Raw genomic sequence first — 23,461 nt, 5'->3', positions numbered from 1 at the left:
GCCGTGATAACTCCGAAACGCTTGCCCTTATCATAAATGAGTCTGGGGCAGGCGATCGAGGGTGATGGAAGCTGCCAGGTTAAGGAGTTTGGACTTCATCCCAGGTAACCGGGAACTTGGAAAAGTTTAAGTGGGAGGAGTGCCATGGTCAGAAGGCCTGGAGGAAACCCCACAGGGCAGCTGGGTGAAGCCCAGGGGAGAGGTGTGAGGGACTGAGTCAAGCCAATGGGGGCACGGCCGATTTGAAAAGTATGTAGGAGAAACTCAACTGAGTTTGCCAACCGATTAGACAGGATGGTGAAGTGGGATGGGTGGCGAGTGAGAGGCAGGGGGAACTTGATTATTCATAGATTTCTGACTCGAAGGGGAGTAGATGCAAGGGCTGGGGCAGGGAGGATGTAGACAGTCTCGGTCCCAGGGCTGGATGTGGAGTGGAGCTTGGGTGAGCAGTTTACTAGAGATGGGGTTTGGAAGTGTCCCCCAGAGGTGTTGGGGGATGGTGTGGGGGCAGAGATCTCCCAGGGAGCCTGACCACGGAAGAGCAGAGGCCCCAGAATGGACTCCCAGCTTGCGCACCCATGGGGGGATGGAGGAAGGGGAACTGGCCAAGCAGGATGAGCATGTGAATGGGTGGGAGGAAAACTAGGAGGGAGTGATGTAACAGGGGCCAGAGGAAGCGGGGGAGGTTTGAGGAGCACAGGGGTGCCCCTGCATCAAAGGCTGGAGAGAGAGCCCACGGGGCCTGCGTGGATCCTGTGAGCCAGGAGGAGGCTGGGGCCTCGGCAACCAGAGTTTTAGTGAACAGTGGGGACTGGGCAGCAGAGCACTGAGGACTGGTGAGCATGTAGAGACTCGTGTGTGTGTGTGTGCGTGTGTGTCTATGTTTGTCTATGTATGTATGTTGGTGTGTATGTATGCACGTGTGTGTTACTAGTGAAGATAGAGGGAGAGGGGCGGGAGAACAGGTTGGAGGTAGGTTCCTCACACACCCTCTTGGGCAAAGGGAAGATGGTGACTTTGCTTTCACACCTGGAGCAGGACCAGGTGGGAGGAAGCGGCTAGAGCTGGGATGCCCACAACTGGGGGAGAGGAGAGGAGACAGGAGGAGAGGGTGTCAACCTCCCACCTCCCCTCACTCTATCCCTGCAGCTCTAACCCCTACAAGCCTCCAGACCGATGGGGTCTGTGACCACCCCCTTCTCTGCGGGGCACAACAGAGGCCAGCACTGATGAGTGGGGTTGGCTCACCCCGGCCTGTGACAGCAGATCGTTAGCGTCAGAGAACTCGCAAGCCAATTGTTAAACACAGCCATCATTAAAAATTGAATGACACGGCTTCCCTGATGGCGCAGCGGTTGAGAATCCACCTGCCAATGCAGGGGACGCGGGTTCGAGCCCTGGTCCGGGAAGATCCCACATGCCGCAGAGCAACTAAGCCCGTGCGCCACAACTACTGAGCCTGCGCTCTAGAGCCCACGGGCCACAACTACTGAGCCCACATGCCACAGCTACTGAAGCCCGCACGCCTGGAGCGTGTGCTCCACTACAAAAGAAGCCACTGCAATGAGAAGCCTGTGCACCACAACGAAGAGTAACCCCCGCTCGCCGCAAGTAGAGAAAGCCTGCACACAGCAAGGAAGACCTGACGCAGCCAATACATACATACATACATAGATACATAAAATTTATAAAAAAAAAATTGAATGACATAAACTTACAATGCTATCCATCATATTAACAAGAGTAACAACTGTTCAGTCAATGCATCCGCTGTATCTGTACAGAGGAATTGCTACGTAATGGGGACCTGCCATGCATCTCTCCCCAGCCCTGTGTTCAGTGATGTTGTCGGCTTGAAGCCGGCCGTGGCAGGAGTATTTACACCACAGCAAACCTGCCAACACCACGGACCGGGACTCTTGTCCACAGAGAGCCAGTTGTTAAATATTTGCCAGAAGGCCTTTGGACAAGTTTCTTATAAAACACTCATCAGGCACCCGGGCAGGGGCACTGGCATTGCAGTGACTCTTCCAGAAGCCCACCAGAGCCTCATGGTGACCCCAGCTCCCAGGGGAAGATGCAGGTGGTTCAGTCCCAGGGAAGAGGAGACAAGAGCAGCGCCTGACGTACCCAGGCTGAAGAGGTTGACGGCGCCGTAGTCCAGGAAGTAACAGATGTGCCGGGCGTTCCTGGACATGGAGCTGAAGGTGTGTGCACAGCTGGATGCGAGGGGGTACACACAGCTGGCGCCCATGTACACGAGCAGAGGCCAGGAGTAGCTGTCATTCAGGACGTCCGTCACACGCAGGGTGCTCACAAACCTCCACATGAAGAACCTGGAACACAGGGGGACACCCTCAACCTCCGAGACAGGGGCCCCTCTTATAGTCCTAAGCCGACCGTCGTCTGCCTTCCATTTCCCTGGGATGACCGGCTCCTACATGGTCTCGCTTTGGTGACATGCCATGAGCAAGGAAGGGTGAGTGGGGTCCTTTTTGGTTGGAAATATGCAGGATGGGCAATGGTCCAGTCCCCTCCCCCTGCGTGTGGTGACAGATCCCTTTTACAGCATCTTGCCCAGGTGACTCTCCAGCTTCAGCTTGCATGCTTCCAGGGATGGGGAGCTCACCATCTCTTGAGGCAGCTCTGAGTGTTGCAAAGTTTCATTGAGCCTCCATCTGTCTCCCTGGAATCTCTCTCCATTGGATTAGCCCTAGGTCTCCCCATCAGTGCAACAGAAAACAAACCCATCAAATATCTCAAGGCTGTCTTCATAATCCCTCACACCTCTCTGAGCTTCACATTAAAAAACCTCGGTGCATTCAACCATTCCTCATGGGATCCAAATTCGGCCTTGTCGTCATCCCTGTGGTTGGTCCAAGTTCCCCTTGCAGGAGGGCACCTCAAAGAGGAGCAATCTCCTCTGTGGGGTCTGGAAAGTCTGGAAGACAACAGGACGATTTTCTCCCCCCTCTTCCATGCTATTCCTCCACTAATCTCACCATCTCTTTTCTGAGGGGCCTGGTCCCACAGCTGAGTCTCGGCTAAGCCTAGGCCTCCAGACCCTTCTCTACATGGAGACACTGCACAGTTCTGTGTCAGATCTGCCTAACCTATAACCCATGCGTGGGTTTCTTGCTTATAGAGCTGCCCACTTCCACAAACCTCTACTAGAGAGCCAGGCCCCTTGCCCACAAACTCTCCCAGGGAAGGGACTAAAAGCTTTTCACGCAGGAACCCCAAGAGCATCGCTAACTTCTCTGGCTACATTTGTGATCTCTTCCCTCCTGTCCCAGCAGAAATCAAGCTTAAGCTATCTGCTATTTTTCAGAATGTACCCTTTTATCATCTCGAGATTACTCCCAAGTCCCGCTTCCCTGGGGCATCTTTCTCCGGCTCTCCCAAGCCCTCCTTGCTGCTCTGTGTTGTGCTCTCAAGGCCTGGCAGTACAGGGGCATCATGCCCGGTGGGGCGGCCCCTGCCAGCACGTCTCAGCTGTAAAACAGCTACAACGGGATCTGCGCACAGCAACTCAAGCCCCGCAAACAGGGATGGTCAGGCTGGCACTGTGTGGTTGACACAAACTTCAAAATAGCCTAAGTCACCTGTGGTTCATCCAGAAAATGGGACACCGCTCAAAAGCTGGAGAGGCTTCTGTGAGGGTCAGACAAGAGATCTCTGAGGGAAAAGCAAGGGAGGAAAGAACCAGGTGCTGGGTGTACACACATGTCACAGATGCTCGAGTCTCTAGAAAAGCGTTCTGGGAGGATGCACGAGCAGCAGGTCACCCCGGCGGCTCCAGAGAGGACGAAGAGGGGCCGGGGGAAGACGCCGACTCTACTCCCTTCTGCAATGTTATAATTTATTATCATTTAGACTTTTTACCCTTCTGGGAGGTACCAGAAGGCCAGCAAGTGCGTCCAGTTGACTTAAATTTAAAACAACGAGCAGCCTCCGTGAGCAGATCTTGCTGCCACCCGGACCAGTCTGCAGGCACTAGGGCTTCTTTACGGGTGGTCCTATCCCACCCCAAGCCTGAGCTCTCCCTCTTCTCCACTGGCAACGTTTCTGGCACCAAGCAGACTTCCCCTGCCTTTTGCCCTGGGTCTGTCTCTAACTGCTGGCCAGGCAGGCCCCCGTCCTCAGGCCCCTCTCTGCCTGCAGCACACCCTGGGGTCCTTCCTACTCTCTTGGCTTCTCAATATGATTGGGAGGGGGAGTCCAGAGACCAACCCGTGCCAGAACTTGCCAGGGGATATAAGCAAGTCACTCCTTTCTCTGGGCCGCATCTGTGTCAGCCAGCGGTGGTCTGAGTCGGCTGGTGGCCCGCATGACTCCCATGGTCCTTCCAGCTCTCGTATACTATGACCCCATCTCCACCCTTCACTCGCTATGCACAGGCACCAGGTATGTGAAGCTGGTCTTCGGTCCCCACCTTTCTCAGCCAGGTCCCTCCTCACCTTCCTGGCAGCTCCCTTTTGTGTGTGTGCACGTGCCGGAGCGTTCTCTTGGCTGGCTCCATTTCAGTGCTGCCTGACCACATGCCTCACAGCTGCTGTGGTCCCAGGCACCCACAGCTCTGTGCCCGATGCCTTTTCCAATGCCTCATCCCCTAATCCTCAGGGCAGCCCCAGGAAAGGCGCAGACTAAGCTGCTTGGCATGTGGGAAAATGCGAAGCCCAGAGAGGTTAAGTGACTTGCTGAAGCTAGGGAATTTTAGCCAGGGCTTCCAAAAGACCCAGAGAGCCTCCAAGACCGAATAAGACAATCCTCTCAAATCAGGCCCCGAAGCAGGGGAGCAGGGAAAGACCGGGGAGCTTCCAGGAGCCCCTCCAATCCTACCACAATCTGGGTCCTAGAGCTCACCCCAGCAGCAGACCGCCACGCCTCCCAGCACCACGGGGGAGTCCCCCAAATCCCATCACGGAATCTCAGCTCTCTCCACCCCAGCTGTGCTTAAAGAAGCCCCAGTCCCCAGGCTCTGAATGAGCAGCTGGCCAAGGGGGCTGGGAGGTACCAGAAGGGCAGCAAGTGCGTCCAGATGTTGAGGGTCTCATTGGTCATTTGGAAAAGGCTGAGGAGACAGGCCGTGGCGGAACTCTGTGGATGTCGGTAGCCGAAGAGGATGCCCTGCTCATGGAACACCTGCAGGGGGAAGAGAAAGGGGCGCCGAGGTGAGACGAGAGGGTGGCGGGAAGGTCTCAGGAGGAACATCTCCGGTAGTCTCTAGTTTTCTCCCAGGCTGTGCACTTGTACACTGGAGCCTGGAACACTTGACCCCGAGTCCTTCACCTGTCAAGCTGCTCCTGCCTCCCTCCCATCGCTTCTACACTCCCATGTCCTTCCAGAAGCCTGCAGTCAGGGGGAGGAGAGGATTCAAGGCCCTGACTCCCTTTGGGAATCCAGCCTGTCTTTGCATTCCAGATGCACTTACTCCTGTCATGAATATTGCCTAAGAATCTGCTTTGGCACCCTGTGCCTGGGGCCTACAGCCCAGTCTTCGGATGCTGTCGTGGTTGGTTGACATATATGCTGCCTGTTCGAGCCAACAAGCCTTGGATGTCAGGGGCTGGTGGGATGACCTCTGCAGAAGATCCCTCCCCGCCGGGGCCAGGATGTATTCACCAAGGTGCTTCATAAAGGCCTGGTGACGACGAAAACTATGATGGCATCAGCCTGCACTGCAGGTGGAGGAGAAGGCTGGTCACAGCAGGGCCCACGCAAGCTCCCCACCCCACACAGCCCGCCTGGCAAGGCTCTCAGTAACCATCCCGGATGAGAACTTGGACGGGTCAGGTAAAAAAGGGGATGTCAGCCTGCTTGGAGGACTGCATCACATCCATTAAAAAGGGTAATTATGGAGACAACGAGGCATGAGGGACAAAAGCTCAGGATGCGATATTACGTGAAAAAAAGTGGGATGTCAGCTGTATTCCTGCCATGATGATAGAAGTATAGAAATTTTAAGTACACATAGTGGGGTGGAGACTGGGAGAAACACAGAAAAGGAAAGAGTTTTATTTGTTGAACTAGCAGGATTTGCAGGAGATTTTCTCCCTCTTTCGTGTTGATCAGATCAGGGTTTCTCAATCTCCACCCTGTTGACATTTGGGGCCAGACAATTCTTTGTGCTGGGGGTGGAGCTGTCCTAGGCATTGTTTAGCAGTAATGTGACAACCAAAAATGTCTCCCGAAATTGCCAATGTCCCTGGGGGCAAAATCTCCCCCAGTTAAGAACCACTGACTTAGCCGAATGTTGTTATAACTTTGAGAGGTAAGTAAAAATGAGTAGATTAACTGAGGCAAATAATGACAATGACAATATTAGTAATCGTAATGTAAATTGAATCACAATCAATTTTAAAGGTTTCCCTCTGATTTTCTAGGGCTGTGGGAGGAATGGAAGGCTGGGAGAATTCCTACCTAACCACCCATTTCCCATTTGGGTTACCAACTTCTTAATTTAAGAGAGGATCTTGATTCAAAAATACACAATATGTGTAATGACCTATAATGGAAAAGAATCCGAAAAAGAATATATATGATAATAACTGAATCACTTTGCTGTACACCTGAAACTAACACAACATTGTAAATTAACTATACTTCAATTTTTAAAAATGGTTTAAAAAATAATAAATAATCAAAAGCAAAACAAAAACCACAAGAATAGACAATGTAGGGACTTCCCTGGTGGCACAGTGGTTAAGAATCTGCCTGCCAATGCAGGGGACACGGGTTCAAGCCCTGGTCTGGGAAGATCCCCCATGCCGCGGAGCAACTAAACCTGTGCGCCACAACTACTGAGCCTGCGCTCTAGAGCCCGTGAGCCACGACTACTGAGCCCGCAAGCCACAACTATTGAAGCCTGCACGCCTAGAGCCTGTGCTCCGCAACAAAGACAAGCCAGTGCAATGAGAAGCCTGTGCACCGCAAGGAAGAGTAGCCCCTGCTCAACACAACTAGAGAAAGCCCGTGCACAGCAACAAAGACCAAACGCAGCCAAAAATTTTTTAAAAATTTTTTAAAAGAATACACAATGTATGGCATAACTTGGACTATCTCTTGAGGTTCTGAGTCAACAGGTCTCTTGGAATAGTGGAGCAATTAGTAAGGGGATATCAGAGTAAAGAGTCAAATCTGGGCCCATTAGGTGCCCTATGACCTTGAGCTGGGCCACAACTCTCAGGGCTCAGTGTCCACACCTATGAAATGGGGGGCGTTTGCTCACCAGACGGTGAGCACATTCCCATCTTGGTTCAATTCTGGGTGAAACTAGTCAACTAGGGACAGGCGGAGAATGAAGTTGGTTCATGGTCCGGTGAAGAAATACTGTTTGAATTAGGTTTGGGTTTTAGCTAATTAAAGCGATTTGTTCCAGTTTTTGATTCACTGTGCATTTCTGCTGACACCCCCGGTTTTCAGTGGGCAAGCTTCTCTAATGGGCAGCAGGCATCTCGGCTTGCAGCTGCCCACCCACCAGGGTTGCTGACAAGGCGGCAAACGGGCTGATGGCCTTCAGCCTTTGATTCAAGCGAGGACGATGGCGTGTGCTTGGCAGGCACGCATAAGGCCCTCCAGCAGAAATTATAGGCCTATCATTCTACCTGTTATGTTTATTGCTTTCTTCCTTAAAAAAAATTTTTTTTATAAATTTATTTATTTATTTTTGTCTGTGTTGGGTCTTTGCTGCTGCGCGCGGGCTTTCTCTAGTTTTGGTGAGCGGGGGCTACTCTTCGTTGCAGTGCGCAGGCTTCTCATTGCGGAGCATGGGCTCTAGGCGCGCGGACTCAGTAGTTGAGGCAAGTGGGCTTCAGTAGTTGTGGCTCGCAGGCTCTAGAGCGCAGGCTCAGTAGTTGTGGCGCACGGGCTTAGCTGCTCCGCAGTATATGGGATCTTCCCGGACCAGGGCTCGAACCTGCGTCCCCTGCATTGGCAGGCGGATTCTCAACCACTGTGCCACCAGGGAAGCCCTCTTTTTTTTTTTTTTATTAAAGCATTGGCCTCTTGTTAAAATGCAAGGACTCCAGAAAGGAGCGATTGTTATTAATTATTCACTGCTTCATGTGAATAAATTCAGCAGATCCCGTATAGCAGGAGATCTTACGACAAGGGGCCTACAGAGCCCTGGGCATGTGAGGGTGACACACAGGGAGGAAGCAGGGCGGGGCTGCAGGACAGCTCAGATGCAGTGACAGCCACAGCTGGACGGTGGATGGACGGGACCCAGAGCAGGGGGGAGTCTCCCACATTTTGTCCACGGTGACTCAGGATATGACTACTGTCTTTCTCTCTTTGGACCCTGCGTTCTGGGAGGCAAGAGAGGATGCTGATAGAGTCAAAAGCCAGAGGGGAACAGAGGAGCTGGGAAGTCCACAAACTAGACAACTTGACCACACTGAAGAATCTAGCCCCAGACCTGGGGAGAATGCCTTACCACCAAGGCCAGGGTTGGGCGCAGATTAAAAGAAACTGCTTCCCTCTGACCGGCTATCCTGACGCCAGACATGGGGGTAGGATTTTAAGCAGTCCCTCCAAAAAAAAAAAAATGACAGATGGATAAAGGATGGATAAAAGAAAGGGAGCCCCTCTGTCTCAGAAGAGTGATTCTGCCTCTGAGCCCCTCCAAGCACAGGAAGGGAGACACGTTCTCTCCATTGTCCGGCTCCAGCCTTAGCAAAGCACTTTGCATAGAATAGATCCTTACAGGATGCACGCTACATAAAATCTGAACAGCAAAACACTTGAAAACAATTTTGCGATCGTGCCTAGTTTGACCCCCAAAGGCAAATTGTGGTCATTGCCTTAATACTCCGTAGCTGGGCCTCATTTGTAAGCGGCCCAAAGTTGGCAGGCGCTGGCATATTTGCACAGCAGAATTGATTTCCTCCCAGGTTGCAGGCTGGGCAATTTAGAATGAAACGAAATCAAATTGCGTGTGGCCTATAATTTAGGAGCGAGAACCCCCAGGCAGCCAGGTGGAAGGGCAAGGGCACGCCAGCGGGTTTTTCTCTTACTGCCTGTCACGAACTCGGCTTTCAAGAACAGCCCTGTGCCCCTGCCAGCTGATGCCTGAAATTCCACTGTGACCATTTTAAACCCTTGGTTTTTCCAGCTATTACACTGCAAATCACCTGGGGAAAATAATCAGGCATTCTGGCTAGCAGTAAATAAGAGAGGATTTTGATGGCAGGCAAAGCACAGAGGCTGTCAGAGCGGGGTCAGCAGGCCACCGGCCTTGGCGTGGTAATCTGCATTTCCCATCTAGATCTCACTGAATCCTCACGGCCTCGTGAGGGACAGCCTTTTACTGTCCCCATTTCACAGAAAAGGAAACTAAGGTCTGTGGATGTTAAGGCATTTATCGAAGATCACAGAAGTAGTGGGAGCAAAGCTGAGACATCAGACTCCGTGTCCTGGTCTCTCACACTACCCTCCCTGCCACTCCAGAGGGCTTGTCGGAGATGAAGCTCTCACCTCTCAGCCTGCAGTGTGATTGTGGACCGTCACACACTTCTCTGAACCTTAGTTGCTTCTTCTTTAAAGTGGTGTCATCGTTCTGAATTGCATCTCCCACAAAATTTATATGTTGGAGCCCTAACTCCAGCACTTCTGAATATAACTGTACTTGGAGATAGTCTTTAAAGAGGTGACTAAGTCAAAACAAGACACTTAATCTAATCTAACTGGTGTCCCTCACGAGAAAAGGAAATTTGGACACAGAGGGAGACACCAGGGATGTGCGTGCACAGAGGGATGACCATGTGAGGACACAGCAAGAAGGTGGCCCTCTGCAAGCTGAGGAGAAGCCTCAGAAGAAGCCAACCCTGCCGGCACCTTGATCTCGGACTTCCAGCCTCCAGAACTATGAGAAAATAAATTTCTGTTGTTTAAGCCACCCCGTCTGTGGTACTTTTTACGGCAGCTCGAGCTAATACAAAGTGCAAGTGGTGAGGTTGGGGGGCAAAGTCTCTAAGCCCGCGCCTCTCCAACTTTCTTCTGCAGGTGTCCGCAGATCACCTAGGGATCTTACTGCAGTTCGGTGGGGTTGAGGTGAGTCTGCATTTCCAACACACTCCCAGCACATGCTGACTCTGCAGCTATCTCCGGCTTCCCAGCCCAGGCTCCTGCCTCAGCATCGTGCTGTCACCTCCCTGTCCAGAATCTGTAGTTCATCACAGAAGAGGAGGTGCCCTTTAGGTATGTTAAGATGAACCCAAAGACAAAGGCATGAAAAGCAAGGGAGGGGACAGTGAGAGACCAGCGAGGAGTCTGGTGAGGTGCTGGTAGGCAGAGGCATGGATAGAATGGGGAGGAAGAGAGCAGGCCACAAATTGCTGTATCGAGTATAACCAGTCATTTAGTGAGTATCTGCCACGTGCCTGACACTGGGTCGGACACCAAGCCACTGTCTCATGCAGGACGGACCATGCTTGGTCCTGGTAAAAGAGAACACTTAGGTTCTCAATCTAAAACACATAAAACATCACTGGTATACAACCCACACGCAATTACTAGAACTGAAAGTTGGCTGAATTAATAGCCAACCATTGTTGGTATTAAGCAATTACAGATAAAGGTCAATTTAGAACACTGGGGTGATGTTCTTTAAAAAATACGTGTCTAATATTCAGTCAAGCATAACGATGCTTTCCATACGTGCAGGACAATATTTATACAAGATGATGGCAAACTTCTTCTGGCCGAACATGTAAGATGGATACAAAGTAGTGAAGCAAATGATCACTGTATCTAGGATGGAGGATCTGAAGGATATTAGTACTTTAATGAGCAATAAAGTGAAAAAAACAAAGACACATAGGATGTTTTTAAAAAGTAAATGTTACTCAGTACAGGTAGGTGTACCAGGGTGAGATGCCCCCACTGAATGAAGAACATTATACGGAGTGCTGATCCGCAGAAGAAGAAAGTGACGAAGTTGAAACAATGGAGCATTCCATCAGTTTTACTTTATTATAATAATACAGTCTTTGATTTAAGAACTAGAAAAAGAATCTTAGAATTTAGGCATTGATTTAAAAATCTGCCATGGGCAAGCTTGTGATAACATGATTTGAGAGTCTGTGGTAGGCAAAATAATTGCCTCTCAAGGATGTCCATGTCCTAATCGCCAGAACCTGTAAATATGTTAGGTTACACGGCAAAGGGGAATTAAGGTCACGGGATGGTATTAAAGTTGCTAATCAGCTAACCTTAAAATAGGGAGATTATCTTGATTATCCAGGTAGGCCTAATGTAATCACGAGGGTTCTTAAAAGTGGAAGAGAGAGGACTTCCCTGGTGGCGCAGTGGTTAAGAATCCGCCTGCCAATGCAGGGGACACGGGTTCGTAGCCCTGGTCCGGGAAGATCCCACATGCCGTGGAGCAACTAACCCGTGCGCCACGACTACTGAGCCTGCACTCTAGAGCCCGCGAGCCACAGCTACTGAAGCCGGCGCGCCTAGAGCCCGTGCTCTGCAACAAGAGAAGCCACCGCAATAAGAAGCCTGCGCACCGCAACGAAGAGTAGGCCCCGCTCACCGCAATTAGAGAAAGCCCGCGCACAGCAACGAAGACCCAACGCAGCCAAAAATAAATAAGTAAAATAAATTAATTTTTTTAAGAAACCTTTAAAAGTGGAAGGGAGAGGTAGAAGGGGATGTGACTATGAAGAAGGGTCGAGAGATGCAACATTGCTGGCTCTGCAGATGGAGGGAGTGGGCCAGGAGCCAAGGACTGTAGGTGGCTGCCAGAAGCTGGAAAAGGCAACAGGTCCTCCCCAGAGAGCCTCCATCGACACTTTGATTTTAGCCTAGTGAGACCCATGTGAGATTTCTAACCTACAGAACTGTAAGTTAATCAATTTATCTTCTTTTTTAAGCCATCAGGTTTGTGGTAATTTGTTATGGCAAAAACAGAAAACTAATACAAGGTCAGGATTTGTCCAAAAATCCAAAAGCATTCTTAGAGCTGGAGATGGCAGCACATGCTTTCAATTTCTTACTAGGAGAATTGATGCCTTCCTTTGGAACAATTCAAAGATTATATATGACATCCACAGAACCTTCCCCAATATGGGATATCTTCCTGAAACACATATCAAATTTGACCACAAACTACTCTTATTCTTGCAATGGGAATGCCAAATAAATATCATTAAACACTTAGGTAAAATGTAGGCAAGATGCAAGATGACTGAAAGAAATCAGTGAAACAACAGAAGGTCCTCAAATACAGAGCAAATCCCATCTTTGGTGGGAAATGACATTAGGTTTGAACCTGAGCTGTCCACAGATATATATTATGGGATGTTATTAGCAAAAGCCTACAAAAAAAAAAAATCTAGTTTGGCTATTTCACTTTTAAAGGGATTAGAAATGCGTATTTATTATTTTAAATATGTCTAGGACTTTTCTAAACTAAAGGAGCCACACATGAAATATGCAACAAAAATGATATTCCAATAAAATAAAATTCAAATAAGGAAACAAAAATGTCTGTGGACTATGAAAGAGAAGGTTCACATACAAACAATCCTGAAATTGATTCCCACAGAAATTATTTTTCTGGCCATCGCAGACTGAGGTATAATTTTGACTGAGCAAGATGCTATTTTGTTTTCTTTATATTTTTTTCTTGGAAAAAGAAGAATCAAGTAAATACTATATGGATCTAGATATTGTTTTAAGAAAGTGAAAACAGCAACATAAAAGATGATGATCCATATGAAATTAAAATATTTAATAATTTTCCCACTTAATTCTATCATACGAAACCTCATTACAATGTCTGAACTTGGTATGTAAATTTTATACTCATTCCTGATTCTAAATGTGGCTTTAAGAATATTTTTTGATAATTCCAGTTGCTCTGCCTCAGCAGAACTGAATAAAAACTCAACAGAAGTTTCTCCCAAATGAAATTAATTAAAATTAAAAAAAAAAATCTAAGAACTACAGTGATTCAAGAATAATGGTCTATTTTGACATCACTGTTAACAGAACACAAATTATGTGATAATGTTGATTACAACATCTCAAAATTTTGCTGAAATGAAGGCAAGAAAAATAAATTTTATAGAATAAACATGTAAATTTATGAATTATGTATGTTATGCCCATCTAAACATCACTCATCCATCAACATTATATCCAGACATGTGCGATAATAATTAAGTTTAGCTGTCTTTGACATTTTGTTGGCGTTAGCTATACAAAAATCGGAGCTTTACATATTGTTTTTTGTCATTATGAAGGAATATTTGTCAAGGTGGAATTTATATAACCATGAGCTTCATTTGTGACTTTTACATATTTAGGAATATGGTCTGTGGCCTCTATGTGTTCTCCTGATTCAGATCCAGCACATGGCAGGGGCAGACCCGATTTTATTTGCTCATCATGAGAGCACTGAAAGGTAGCGATTGTCAAGCCCATTTTACAGATAAGGAAACTGAAGCTCGGTGAGATGGAGCTTTATCTGCTATTTCATAAGAAATAGCGGAACCAAAATGCAGCTCCTAGTTTGTTAGATTGAAAAGCCCAGGATGCTTCACTGCACCCAGCCTGGTGGAACCAAGGATTGCTACAAGTATTTCATGGATATACTAGATGTTATGCAAGTTTTCAGAAGGAAGGGATCACTGGACCCATGTGATGCAGGAAGGACCTGGAAGAATAGCTGGGGAACATCTGGTTCTGGCAGAATGATAGTCAATTAGATGTCATGAAGGATCCTTCCAACGAAAACAATTAAAATGCTGGATGAAGCCTGCATTCTACGCTGGATAAATCTATCAGCAAGATGGCACAAAAGCAAGGAAGTCACAAAACCCTCCAAACAAAGGGAAACCAGGAACCCTGGGAGGTACGCTGCTTTCACCATCAGAGTTTCTGCTGCCAGCATTTGCAAATGAGAGATGAAATCCAAGGCCCTTCAAAGGCAGGGAATCTAATAGGAGACCTCATCAATAAAGCTTGGACTTTCAAAATAAGTGAATGTAAAATAAATCCTACCAGACAGAACAATACAATTACAAAAGTTGTCTCTCTGAAAAAGAAATCTCTCTCAAGAATTCAGAATCATCAGTTCATCTTCGCAGGGGTTTGTGGTCCAAATCCACACTACCACTGCGGTCCAAGAACTCTCAAGTGGAAAATTTAAAGTGGTTACAAATAGATAGAGGTCAAAGTTCTGTAGTTCCCTCAGGTAAGCAACGAAACAAATGCAAATCCTCTCTGAAGGATTTCTACGTTAAAACAAGCATGCACACACCCAGAGACAAAACGCCATGAATGAGAAACAGCAAAAAATAGGAGATAGCAGAAAGAGAGATCAAAGAACAGATACTGAAATGTAAAATAACTGTGTTCAATACGTTTAAAGAAAGAGCTTAAAAATATGAACAATAAGCAAGCAGATTTGAAAAGAACCCAATATAACTTTCAGAAATTAAAAAAAATAATTGAAATAAAAAGTCACTGAAACGATAAATAGCAGACTAGACCAAGCTGACAAGGAAATTAGTCAACTGAAAGTAGATCCAAAGAAAGTATCCAGGATGCGGTCCAGAGAGATTAAGAGACAGAAGATATGAAAAAGCAAACAAGAGACATAACGAATATTTCTCTAGAAGGAAAAAATATAATGGTTCTGATGTGATATTTGAAGAGTTAACTGGTAAATGTCTAGAACTGTTGCAAGTCACCAGTCCTCAGATCCAAGAAGTTAAGTGAGGCATGGTAGAGACAGTTGGTGCTCACCAAGTATCACATGTGCTTTCTTACATTTCTCAGACTGTCTGGTCATTAGGTTGGGGCCATGTTGACTATTTCTGGTTAAAGTTAATTCCAAGCCAGGGCAGTTGAAGAACAATGCCTTCTTGTAGGAGACGTCATGATGGACTGGGGATGCAACTCTTCCCCTTTTCAGAACTGAGCCACTATCCCTCTCTGGGAATCACTTTTGGCCAAAGGCTGCTACCTTGACCACATTATGCTCACTGTACAGGGGCAGCACATACCCACTAAGGATGGATACAAAGTCCTGGCCTTCTTTTCTCATTGGGGACAACTCTGAAGGGTCAACCCCACTCCAGAGCTCCCTGGGTGGTCAGCAGAGGCCTCTGATGCAACTTCTCCTTCTATCCAAGCCTGCCTCCCCCACCTCCTTACAGGTGCTCCTGAGAACACTCCCTCATGAACTTCTTGCACGTACATCTTTGTCTCAGAGCCTGTTTCTGGGAAACCCAACCTAAGACACCTCTCTCTCTTCCCCTTCTGTGGCGACCTAGAAGGCCACATGTTCCAGATGAAGCAGCTATGAGGTGGCAGACCTTCCATCTGCCTGGGCCCTTCACAGTTCCTCACTGACCACTTAGCTATGCAATGTGAGGGTGAAATAAACCTTCGCTCTGTTAAGTCACTGAGCTATCTGGGGTAATGTCTGAACTCAGCATAGCCTAGCCCTTCCTGCTTCCTACAGTTATTCATGTAAAGACAGCTGAAGTAACCATTAAGCTGATGAATTCAGAGAATATTTCTAGCATATTAATTATAAAACAAGGGCAGGAGAAAATAGCATGTTCAAAAGGAAAAAGAAAAGAAGAATGTAAAGCTCAATTCAAAGAGTGCAGGAAGGGAAGGGCAACAGAGAAAACAGGACAAATAGAAAGCACATAAGATGATCAAAATAAATGCAAATATTTCAATACTCATTATAAATATAAACAGACTAAACCGTCCCTTTAAATGACAAATATTGTCAATCTAGATGAAATCCAACTATGTGCCATTTACATGAGACACAACTAAAATATAAGGACTGGGAGAGATTACAAGTCAAAGTAAGGAAAGAAATAAACCAGACACATAACGAAAACAACAAAACTGGAGTCACTGTACAACTATCAGACAGATGCTAAGACAAAAAGCATTACTAGATATAAAGAGAATCACTTTTTTTTTTTTTGTGGTACGCAGGCCTCTCACTGTTGTGGCCTCTCCCGTTGCGGAGCACAGGCTCCGGACGCACAGGCTCAGCGGCCATGGCTCACAGGCCCAGCCGCTCCACGGCATGTGGGATCTTCCCGGACCGGGGCACGAACCCGTGTCCCCTGCATCTGCAGGCGGACTCTCAGCCACTGCGCCACCAGGGAAGCCCCAAGACAATCACTTTTTAGAAATAATAAGACCTTTACTTCACCGGAAAGATACAATTACAAACTTGGATGGACCTAAAAAACACAGGCTCAAAATATATAAAGCAAAAATTGACTTACCTACAAGGAGTAATTCACAAATCTGACACCATTAGGAAAGATTTTTAACACATTTCAATTATGGATACCTTGAGCAATGGTTAAGTTGCATAAAAAATCAAAATGGAAGTTAGATATTAATTAGAACTGCATATGTGGACGGCAGTTAAAGCAATACTTAGAGAGAAATATATATATATTTAATTGCTTACATTACAATGGTAGAGTGATTAACTTACGAAGTTAGAGCAGTAACAGCAAAATAAACCCAGGGTAGAAAGAAAATAATAAAAATAACAAAAAGACATTAGAGATATAAAATACATAATAGAGAGGCTCCACAAAGCCCAAATCATCTTCTTTTCAATTTTTTTTTTAAAAAGACAAACTGACAAGGTTAACCAAGAAGAGAACAGAAAAACAAAAATGACATATTCATGTCAATAGACACAGAAAAAGCATGTCACAAGATCCAATATCCTTTCATGATAAGAGAATACTCAACAAAATAGTAATAGAACTTCTTTAAACCAACAAAGGCCATCTACGAGAAACCCACAGCTAACATACTTAATGGAATGCTTTTCCCCTATGATCAGGATGTCTGCTCTCACCACTTCTATGCAGCATTGTAGTAGAGATTCTAGCTAGGTCAACTGGACAAGAAAAAGAAATAAAAAGCATCTAGATTAAAAGGAAGAAGCAAAACTATCTCTATTTGCAGATGACATGATCTTACATACAGGAATTCCTAAAGGATCCAATAAAATACTATTAGAACTAATAAATTAGTTCAGCAAGCATGCCGGATATAAGATAAATATACAAAACTCAGTTTTCTATATTCTAGCAATAACAATCTGAAATGAATTTAAGAAAACAATTCCACTTACAACAGTATAAAAAACAATAAAATACTTAGAAATAAATTTAACAAATCATTTTAATGGTGCAAGACTTGTATACTGAAAACTACAAAACATCGCTGAAAGAAATTAAAGAATAACTAGACAAATGAAAAGACAGCCCATATTCATGGGTTTAATTTACTTAATATAATTAAGATGGTAATGCCCCCCAAATTGATCAACAGATTCAGTACAATCCCTCTCAAAATCCTGCCTGGTTTTTTTGTTGGTCTGTCTGTTTGCAGAAATTGACAAATAGATCTTAAAATTCATAAGGAAATACAAGGGACCCTGAACAGCCAAACAATCTTGAAAAAGAAGATCAAGGTTAAAGGACTTACACTTCCCAATTTCAAAACTCATTACAAAGCACAGTAATCAAGACAATGTGGTACTGACATAAGAAGAGGCAAACAGATCAATGGAATAGAACTGAGAATCCAGAAATAAACCCTCACATTTATAGTCAGTCAATTTTCAATAAAGGTGTCAAGATAATTCAATGAAAAAATAATGAATTGTCTTTCCAATAAATGGTGCTGGGACTGCTTGATACCCACATGAAAAAAAGAAAAGAATAAAGTTGGACCCCTATTTCACATCACATGCAATAACTAACGCAAAAAAAAATGGATCATAGACTTAAATTTTAGGGATAAAACTCTTAGAAGAAAATATAGGAGTAAATCTTCATGACCTTGGATCAGCCAAAGGTTTTTTTGCTATAACATCAAAAGCACAAGCAACAAAAGAAAAATAATAGATAATATTAAATTTTAAAACTTTTGTGCTTCCAAGGATACCATCAATAACATGAAAATGCAACACACAGAATGGCAGAAAACATTTTCAAACCATGTATCTGATAAGGGACTTGTATCAAAAATATATAAAGAACACTTACCACTCAATAACAAAAAGACAAATGACCCAACTTAAAAATTGGCCAAAGACTTGAGTAGACATTTCTCCGAAGAAGATATACAAATGACCAATAAGCACATGAAAAGATGCTTAACATAACTAAGCTTTAGGGAAATTCAAATCAAAACTACAATGAGATATCACCTCATATCCATTAGGATGGCTACTATAAAAAAAAAAACAAACAGAAAACAACAAGTGTTGGTGAAGATGTGGAGAAACTGGAACACTTGTACACTGTTGGTGGGAATGTAAAATGGTACAGCCACTGTGGAAAGCAACAGGGTGGTTCTTCAGAAAACAATTTTTTTTTAATGGCCAAATGATCCAGCAATTCCACTTCTGGGTACATACCCAAAAGGATTGAAAGCAGGGTCTTGAAGGGATATCTCTACACCTATGTTCATAGCAGCATTATTCACAATAGCTAAAACATACAAGCAACCTAGTACTTATTGATGGATGAATGGATAAGTAGAATGTGGTATGTACATACAATGGAATATTATTCAGCCTTTTTAAATGAAGGAAATTCTGGTATATGCTATAATATGGATAAACCTTGAAGACATTATGCTAGGTAAAATAAATGTCACAAAAAGACAAATATTATATAATTCCACTTATATGAAGTACTTAAAGTAGTCAAATCATAAAGACAAAAAGTATTAATGGTGGTTGTCAGAGGCTGGGGTAGGGGAAAATGGGGAGTTCTTATTTAATGGGTACAGAGTTTCAGTTTTTCAAGATAAAAAGAATGGAGATGAATGGTGGTGATGGTTGCCAAACAAGGTAAATGTAATTAATACCACAGAACTGTGCACTTTGAAATGGTTAAGATGGTAAATTTTATGTTAAGTATATTTTGCCACAATAAAAATAAAAGTTAAGCATAGAGTTACCATGTGACCCAGCAATTCCACTCCTAGGTGTGTACCTAGGGGAATTGTACACAGGGCTTCCCTGGTGGAGCAGTGGTTGAGAGTCCACCTGCCGATGCAGGGGACATGGGTTCATGCCCCGGTCTGGGAAGATCCCACATGCCGCGGAGCGGCTGGGCCCATGAGCCATGGCCGCTGAGCCTGCACGTCCGGAGCCTGTGCTCTGCAACGGGAGAGGGCCGCAGCAGTGAGAGGCCCGCGTACCGCAAAAAACAAAAACAAAAACAAAAACTTGTACACAAATGTTCATAGCATTACTCATAATAACCAAAAATTGGAAACAACTTAAGTGTCCATCAATTGAAGAATGAATAAACAAACTGGTATATCCATAAATGGAATATTATTCAACCATAAAAACAAATGAAGTACTAATCCATGCTACAGCACAGATGAACCTTGAGAACACTATGCGAAGTGAAAGAAGGCATTCACAAAAGGCCACCTACTGCATGACCCCATTTATATGAAATATTCAGAAGAGGCAAATCCGTAGAGACAAAGTAAATTAGTGGTTGCCATAGGCCTGCGAGTGGGGGCAGTGGGAAATGTCTGCTAATTGGTACAGAGTTTCTTTCTGCGGTGTTAACAATGTTCTAAAATTCAATTTGGCGATGGTTTTGTACAACATACTTTGTGTGTGTCAACATACTAAAACCCACTGAGCTATATACTCTTAAAGGGAGAATTTTATGGTATGTGAATTATATTTCAACAAAACTGTTATAAAAAGAACTTTCTACAGAGAAAATGCAGCTGTAGCATCGAGTTGCTCCTCGCACAATTCCATAGTCTGTCACTCACGTAGACTAAGAGATAAACGATGCTCCCTCGGGTGGGCAACATGGTGGCCCTGCTCAGACAATTTTCCAGGTAAATTCTACCAAGCTGTCAGGAATGTATAATTCTAATATCATACAAATATTACATATATTTTCCATAGAATAAATAGGTAACACTCTCCAACTCATTTGTGGTTGGCACCATCTTAATCCCCAATCCAGGGGAGGGCAGTATAAGAAGGAAAAATTTCAGGCCGATTCAATAAATAGATTTAAGGATCCTAGACAAACTATCAACTGATTTCAGCGATAGATAAAAAGATACTCCATCGTGACCAAGTAATATTTAAATGCAAGGCTGGGGACTTCCCTGGCGGTCCAGTGGTTAAGACTCCACACTTCCACTGCAGGGGGCACAGGTTCCATCCCTGGTCAGGGAATTAAGATCCCGCACGCTGCGCGGTGCGGCCAAAATAAATAAATAAAGAATAAATAAAGTAAATAAATAAATGCAAGGTTGGTTTAACATTAGTAAATCAATCAATGTAATTCACCACGTTAATAACTTAAATGAATCATATATGGCCATCTCAAAAGATACACTGATAGAAAAAAGAATTTATTACTGATTAGAGGGGGAAAAAAAAATCCTAGGAAACTAGGGATAGAAAGGAATATTCTTAACCTGATAAAGGTTATTTATACACATACACACACACACACACACACAAACACACACACACACCCATACACACAGAAAGAGCTAACATTATATTAAATGATGAAATGCTGAAAGCATTCATTTGGATTAAAATCAAGAACAATACAAAAAGCCTGCAATCATGACTCCCTTTCGTAAGCTCCCAGGTATTCTCATGGTGGTGATCCAAGCGCCCACTTTGAGAAATTCTCGGCTGGAGAAACCAGTTGCCTATTGAGATGGCTTCCTGTTTCAGGTGCCCAAGCCCACCTACCCAACACCACTCCCAGCCACTGATCTGGCTCTGCTTCTGTTCCTTCATAATTATCCCACTACTCTATTTCATTTTTCTTGGATCTTCACAATAGCTCTGTGAGACAGATATTATCTCCATTTCACAGATAAGGAAACTGAGGCTTGGAGAGGTTACACGTCTTGTCCAAATTCCCACAGTAAGCGGCAGAGCTCCAGTGCCAGGCTGGGAAATGCTTTGTAGCACCTCTGGAATCTTCCTGCCTGTGCCCCTAAATTAAGGCTTCCAGGACAATACGGTGAGTTTACCTGTAGCCTGGGGGCCAAGGCTACCGTTAACAAAAGATTCTCAATTTGACACAAAATACTCTTGTTTCCTGGCCAAGTGTCAGGCCATGTTCCATATTAACTTGCTGTCTAGACTTCCCTGTTTGTCTCTAGGTTGGGTCTGTGTAGGAATCAACACCTAGATATTTATTCCATTCCTTGAGCTGTTTGTTCACATCTTTCACAACTCCCTAATGTACCCAGGTCTGTTATTAGACACAGGGAGACTTGAAATTGTGAGGCATGTACCCAAGTCCTACCTTCTACGGGAAGGGAGAACTGTCCTTTCCTGTGAGTAGTCCATTAGGAGGAATGCACCAGAATTAGAACCCTGAAGATGCCAAGAGGCCGTGCCCCACTCTCATCTGATGCGTGAGGCTCAGAGAGGGTAGGGAAGTGGCCCAGGCCACACAGCTGGTTGATATATGAAGGGAAAGGTGGCCATATAGGGCAGCCTGCAGAGGTGCCAACCAACAGCTGAAGGGGCTCGGGGAAGGGAGAGGGCACCTGCAGCTCCACGGAGAAGGAGGCCAGAAAGGCGGATGGAGGGGCAAGGGAGGTAAGCCTTCTTCAAACAGAGATCAAGAGAAGAGAATGTCCAATCTGGTGGGAAGTCTAGAGAGCACCAGTGTGGCTGGAGAAGAGGGTTTACAGATGAAAAACAGTGGGGGAGGTGGGTAGGGGTTGGGCCTGTGAATATCAGGCAGGGAGCTGGGGTGGGAGTCTGTGGGAGGGGCTGCTTAACGTCTCCTCCCAACACACTCCACCCCTCCAAGTGCGCAGTGCACAGGAGAGCTGATAATAATAATAACGGCCAACATTACTGACTTCACCATATGCCAGGCACTTCCCATAGGTTACCTCATTTAATCTTTACCATTACCTGAGGAAGAGATTCTAGCACCATCCCATTTTACAGATGCAGAAACTGAGGTAGGGAGACTAAGGGCACTCTGCCCAAGGTCATTCTGCAGACCAAGTACTGGAACCCACAGAGCCCACCAAAAGTAAACTTAATATTTCTATGAAGTCTCCTATTTTAAATACTCATGAAAATTATGCATTTACTCCTTAGTATGTCTGCATCTGTTTGAATATTTTAAAAATGCCTTTCCCCCTCCCGCACTAAATCCTCAAATAAAACTACCCTCCAGGCAGGCAGAGCCACTGTGTTTCCTCTGTGGCCGCATGAAACTTGGGCATGATGCTGGGAAACCCAGGAGCCCAAGGAAGGTTCTGAAGTAAACGGATGTGAGGTGTGATGTTGGTTCTCTGCCTCTGACTGGTGCCATTTTACTAAAAAGAAAATTGTCATCTCCATCATTTATGAAAAACCGGACAGAGAAGACACATCAATCTTCAGCCCTCAGGGGCGGTCCGGTCCTCACCCTCAGAACCCCCATACATTCAGAATCCTAGCAGTTTACCCAAGGTCCCCAGTGAGACCATTCTCTCTCCTTCACTTCTTTCCTGGGCACAGTCTCTGAACCCAACCTTGACCAAAACTCCCAGGGAGATATCCGAGGAGATACCCATAATCCCCACCCCAAGAGTTCCCACACCTGCCCCCTGATTTCCCAGCTCCAGGCCTTTACTCATGCCATTTCTTCACTTGGAGTGCTCTCCCCGCCCCCCAAATTCTACCCATCCTCAAACCCAATCTTACAGATCGCCCCCTTTGTGGAGACATCCCTGATTGCCTCCTCCCCCATGATGGAAGTGACCAATCCCTCTTCTGAACCCATCTGTCCCTCTCTGAGCACACACCCTAATCCACTTTGCAACGGAAGTGCTCCTGAACAATTTTAAATCTTCCCAACCAACACAGAGCCCCTTAAGGGCAGGATTTGTATGTGATTCTTCTCTGGGCCCCACACAGAGTCACACCTTGCACATAGTAGGCAGTCAATAAAAATGTCACGAGTGAATGAATCAAAAGATCACCGTGTCCCCGCTAATCACAGCCACTAGTTCTCTGTGAGTAGGACCAACCGGGGCAGTGCACCAGGAAGAGATGTCTACAGCCTTGTGAGAACAGAGGTGGGCCACCTGCCCAACAGCATTGTGGGAGCCTGGTCTCATTTCCAGTGTGTCTGTTACCTGCCGTATCCTCATCTCTGCCCTTCAACAGCTCCGCATCCTTCTGATTCTCCCCCGATGCCATCTTGCTGGCATCACCTAGCCGCGCAGGCTTTCAGGAAGAGGGTTTTGTGGTTTGTCTCCTCTTAACCTTCCATTCATGATGCTGAGATCATTTGGGATTTATTTTTCTGGGGAAAGTCGTAAGGGCTTGGCGGTCGGCTGGGTGGAAGGGAGATCTCCCCTCCCTCCCTGACATCCTCCAGATGAAACATCCATGAAACAACAG

General features: G+C 45.6%; 1 protein-coding gene across 5 annotated transcripts in view; it reads right to left on the bottom strand.

Annotated features, from left to right (window-relative positions):
• PAQR5 (progestin and adipoQ receptor family member 5) overlaps positions 1-23,461 on the bottom strand; it is an 88,520-nt gene that overhangs the window by 20,691 nt on the left and 44,368 nt on the right. For all 5 annotated transcript variants that reach the window (XM_029236674.1, XM_029236678.1, XM_029236677.1 and 2 more), the window contains 2 exons: positions 5,018-5,145; positions 2,131-2,336 (listed from right to left, as the gene is read on the bottom strand). In XM_029236674.1, the coding sequence (XP_029092507.1) occupies positions 2,131-2,336; positions 5,018-5,145 (334 nt within the window). The remainder of the gene's footprint in view (positions 1-2,130; positions 2,337-5,017; positions 5,146-23,461) is intronic.

This window comes from Monodon monoceros, unplaced genomic scaffold (assembly GCF_005190385.1).
Source record: "Monodon monoceros isolate NGI ecotype Baffin Bay Population unplaced genomic scaffold, NGI_Narwhal_1 Super_Scaffold_21, whole genome shotgun sequence".
Classification (NCBI taxonomy): Eukaryota; Metazoa; Chordata; class Mammalia; order Artiodactyla; family Monodontidae; genus Monodon; species Monodon monoceros.
This window is presented reverse-complemented; position numbering and strand designations above follow the sequence as displayed.